Genomic DNA, 4,725 nt, shown 5'->3' on the forward strand with positions numbered 1-4,725 from the left:
TTTAAATTTAGAGCGATTTTGGGAAATAGACGATGAAAACAACACAAACTTACAAGAAGATGAAAAATGTCAAGAACTATATAAAACAACTACAACAAGAGATACAGACGGTAGATACATGGTGCAAATTCCATTTAAAGAAGAATTGTCTTTAGGGAATTCTAGAAAACAAGCAGTAGCAAGACTAATCAACCTAGAGAAGAAAATGAAGAAAGAAATTAAGTCAGAATACATAGAGTTTATGCGAGAATACGAACGTTTAGGTCATATGGTCAAAGCAGAAAATGAAAATGAAGGGTTGTACTATATGCCTCATCAGGCTGTAATCAGAGAAGCAAGTTCAACAACGAAACTACGTGTAGTTTTTGATGCGTCCGCTAAAACAACAAATGGAAATAGTCTTAATAATATCATGATGACCGGACCGCGATTACAAAAAGACATATTTGACATAATAATAAAATGGAGGTTATGGAAATTCGTGGTGACAGCAGATGTGGAAAAAATGTATAGACAAATAAAAATTGCAGAAGAGCATCAAGATTATCAACGTATACTTTGGAGAGAAAATCCAACAGACAGAATTGCGGAATTTAAATTAACACAGTTACTTATGGAACTGCTTCGGCCCCATTTTTAGCAGTTCGCACATTACAACAAATTGCTGAAGACTATAATGGAGACATTCTTATTAAAAATACAATTAAAGATGATTTTTATATGGATGACTTATTGACTGGCGCTGATACAAAATTAGATTGTAGAAATAAAACCAATACAATTTTCAAATGTTTAAGCAGCGCTGGATTTAAATTGCGGAAATGGATGTCCAATAATCAATCAATCTTGAAAAATCTTCCCATTGACGCCGAAAATAAAATACTGTGCATAGAGGAAGATAATTCAATAAAAACACTAGGATTGAAATGGAATCCAAAAAAGGATGAATTCCAATTCACAATAAATATATTATCAAATGAGAAAATAACTAAAAGAATGGTATTGTCAATATACGCAAAAATGTTTGACCCATTAGGTTGGTTAACACCAATAACAATTATCGCAAAATTATTTATTCAAAAACTTTGGCAATTAAAATATGATTGGGATGAAAACTTAAATGAGCAAATTCATAATGAATTCAAAGAATATAATAAAAATATACAAACAGTGGAGCAAATTCGAATTCCAAGATGGATGGGAGTCTCGAGTTCAGATAATTGGGAGTTACATGGATTCTCGGATGCATCTGAAGCCGCTTATGCAGCGGTAATATACATCAAAATCGGTTTACATATAAACCTATTGACTGCAAAGAGCAAAGTAGCACCAATAAAAAACAAGAAGACTATTCCCAAGCTAGAACTATGTGGAGCTCACTTATTAGCAAAACTAATGAGTAAAATAATTAAAATTTTAAATACAAATCCAAAAACTTATTGTTGGAGCGATTCTGCAATCACGTTATGGTGGCTAAAAGAACCAAAAAACAAAGAGAAGTTTGTAAGAACTCGTGCAACAGAAATTAAAAATTTAATTCCAGAAACTGAATGGCGTCATATAAGATCAAAAGATAATCCAGCTGATATAGCACCTAGAGGCATCTGTGCAAACAAATTAAAAGATTACATGCTATGGTGGCATGGGCCTGCATGGTTAGTAAAACCAAAGGAAGAATGGCCAAATGATGAAAAATTAAATGGAATGTCAACAGTTATCACGACTTTAATTTCAGATAATAATTTTTTGAGCGATTGATAGAAAAAATATCAAAAATATCAAAACTAGAAAGAACCATAGCATATGTTTTACGATTTATTAACTGTTTGAAAAATAAATCAAAAAATTCAAATCATTTATCAAAGGAAGAACTAGATAAAGCAAGAAATAAAATAATTCGTCAGCACCAACTTACACATTTTTCTTCAGAAATATCAAGCATTAAACAAGGGAAGGAAATAAAAATGAATAGCAAACTAATTCAATTACGACCATTTATAGATAAAAATGGAATATTAAGAGTAGGAGGAAGACTACAAAACGCGAACATTACATATAATCAAAAACATCCAGTGATTCTAGCTAAAGATCGATATTCAGAATTAGTAATATATCAAGCACATCAATCAACACTACATGGTGGGCAATCATCGATGGAAACACATATAAAACGACGATTTTGGATATTAGAAATGAGGAAAACTATAAAAAAGATATGCCACAAGTGTATAAGATGCATTCGATTCAATCAAAATTTTGCTAAACAAATAATGGGATATATACCTAGTTACAGAATAAATATATCCCATCCATTCGAACACACAGGTATTGATTACGCAGGACCCATATACATGAGGTATTCTAAAGGTCGCGGTCAAAAATCATTCAAAGGTTACATCGCAGTATTTGTATGCATGTGCACAAAAACAATTCATTTAGAGGCAGTAAGCGACTTATCATCAGAAGCATTTATAGCTGCATTAAAAAGGATCTTTTCAAAGCGTGGGAAGAGTGCACATTTATATTCAGATAATGGCACTAATTTTATTGGCGCATTAAAAAAATTAGATAAAGAGTTTGGAAATGCGATCAAAAATAATACATCGATGGTACCAATTCTTGCAGCAGAAAAAATTGAATGGCATTTTATTCCTCCGGCAAGTCCGCATTTTGGCGGTATATGGGAAGCTGCTGTAAAATCCGTGAAATATCATTTGAAGCGCGTAATAGGTGAAACAAAACTAACATTTGAAGAGATGACTACACTTCTAAATCAAATTGAAGCAGTACTCAATTCACGACCACTTTGCTATACAAGTAGCGATATAGACAGTATTGATGTTCTTACACCTGGACATTTCTTAATAGGTCGTCCAATATTAGACGAACCAGAAACTGAAGTCAAAAATAATATAAGTTTAATAAACCGTTGGAAACTTGTACAAAAAATTAAAACAGATTTTTGGAAAAAATGGAAAAATGAATATGTCACGTCTCTACAAAAACGAAACAAATGGTTTAGAGAAAAACCGAACTTAGCAGAGGGGCAAGTAGTAATTATTAAAGATGAAAATACCGCGCCTACTAGATGGCCATTAGGAAAAATTACAGAAGTATTTAAAGGTAAGGATGGAAAAGTACGAGTAGTAGAGCTTAAAACTAAAAATGGAAAATTAAAAAGACCAATTCACAAACTTTGCTCCTTGATGGATTCTGACACAATCTATGATAAGAACCAGGCGAAAACAGACGAAGTTTATTGCAACTTAAACATAAAATCAAACGTAAAATTAAGAACCACAAAGCTAGCATGGACCACCTTGTATTTTTTAATGTTATGTGTTTTACCAAAAGTAAAAGCAGTGGTAAAATCATCAGTTGCGTCAGTACAAGAACTAAATAATAAAACAACGTTATATTTGGACATGATTGGAGAAGTCACTTCAGAAACATCAGCTTGGAATCTAATAATATATTATGATATGCAACCATACTTTGATATGGCTAAAAACGCAGAGGATATTCTTAGCAAAGCTAATAATATATGTCCCAAATTACTAAATTTTGCTGACCAATGTAAGAATATATTAAATACAATGCTGAGAAAATTATCAGATATAAACGATGGTAATAAGTTATTTATATGGTCTGTACGAGAGAAGAGAAAAAGAGCGCCGTTGGCATTCATTGGTTCATTTTATCACCTCCTATTCGGAATGATGGATGAAGATGACCGAAAAGCTTTAGAAGAAGATATGAATAATCTTCTAGAAAATCAACATAATTTAAAAAAGATGACTGAAAGACAAACGTCGGTAGTAGAAACAACAGTAAATATATTAAAACGCACATCTGAAGAAATTCAGCAACAATACAATGAAATTCATGAAAGAGTTGAATCCATAAACACTGCTTTGAATGAAACTTATCTTGTTTATAAGGAATCAATAAATTTTTTTATGGTAACAAGACAGTTATCAGATATGATAGAAGAATGTTCTCAAATTCAATCTGAAGTAATGGAACTCTTAATGGACGTTAACCATGGAAAATTAAATCCAGCACTTATAAAACCATCACAGTTACATCGCGAAATAATAAAAATAAGAGATATAATTCCCGAAAATCAAATGCTACCTGGTAAAAAACTGGAACGGAGTTAGAACCCATATACAAGTTATTAAAAGCAAAAGGGCTATTTATTGGAAACAAATTAGTAATTAACGCAAAAATTCCACTGTTCAGCAAGCAATCATCTACGATATATAAAATAATACCTATATCAATCAATCAAGGTGTAAAATATATAATTCCGAAAGTTATGTCATCATTTTTACTATATAATCTCGAAATAAATGCATATCAATTGATGGATCCTCTGACATGGAGTCAACGCAATAAGATAGAAGAACAACAATTTACTTGTGAAGGTAATTTTCCGTGGAAGGATGCAAACGATAATTCTTGTGAAATATCACCACTAAAACCAACTAATCAAGATAATTGTCACTACGAAGAAGTAAATAATTCTTCCATTTGGGTCAAATTATACCGACAGAATAGTTGGATATTCAAAACTTTTAGACAAGAATCTGCCCACATTAGATGCTCAAATTCAATAGAAGAAATAATAACTCTATCAGGTCAAGGCATTCTATCACTAACAGAAGGATGTATGGCACGCATAAGAGAAACAACATTAACATCCTCTAGTAATCTGCAAAG

At 31.9% G+C, this 4,725-nt stretch overlaps 2 protein-coding genes across 2 annotated transcripts in view; both read left to right on the top strand.

The window, feature by feature from the left end:
* The window catches only part of LOC119675912, a 3,330-nt gene extending 1,572 nt beyond the window's left edge, over positions 1–1,758 (top strand). The window contains exons 2-4 of the mRNA XM_038087127.1: positions 12–551; positions 608–1,036; positions 1,172–1,758. Coding sequence (XP_037943055.1) covers positions 12–551; positions 608–1,036; positions 1,172–1,758 — 1,556 coding nt within the window. The remainder of the gene's footprint in view (positions 1–11; positions 552–607; positions 1,037–1,171) is intronic.
* Positions 1,759–1,964: 206 nt separating this feature from the next.
* On the top strand, positions 1,965–4,163 carry LOC119675913. The gene is made up of 2 exons (XM_038087128.1): positions 1,965–3,123; positions 3,616–4,163. Exons 1-2 carry the CDS (start codon positions 1,965–1,967, stop codon positions 4,161–4,163), a joined length of 1,707 nt encoding a protein of 568 aa, XP_037943056.1.
* Positions 4,164–4,725: the final 562 nt, after the last annotated feature.

The sequence above is a fragment of the Teleopsis dalmanni genome, chromosome 2, assembly GCF_002237135.1.
Source record: "Teleopsis dalmanni isolate 2A chromosome 2, ASM223713v2, whole genome shotgun sequence".
NCBI classification, from domain to species: domain Eukaryota; kingdom Metazoa; phylum Arthropoda; class Insecta; order Diptera; family Diopsidae; genus Teleopsis; species Teleopsis dalmanni.

Coding starts and splice junctions, on each gene's coding strand:
- LOC119675913 (XM_038087128.1), top strand. CDS start 1,965: ATGAATAGCAAACTAATTCAATTACGACCATTTATAGATAAAAATGGA. Junction 3,124..3,615: donor AATTACAGAAGTATTTAAAG/GTAAGGATGGAA, acceptor GAAAATTATCAG/ATATAAACGATGGTAATAAG.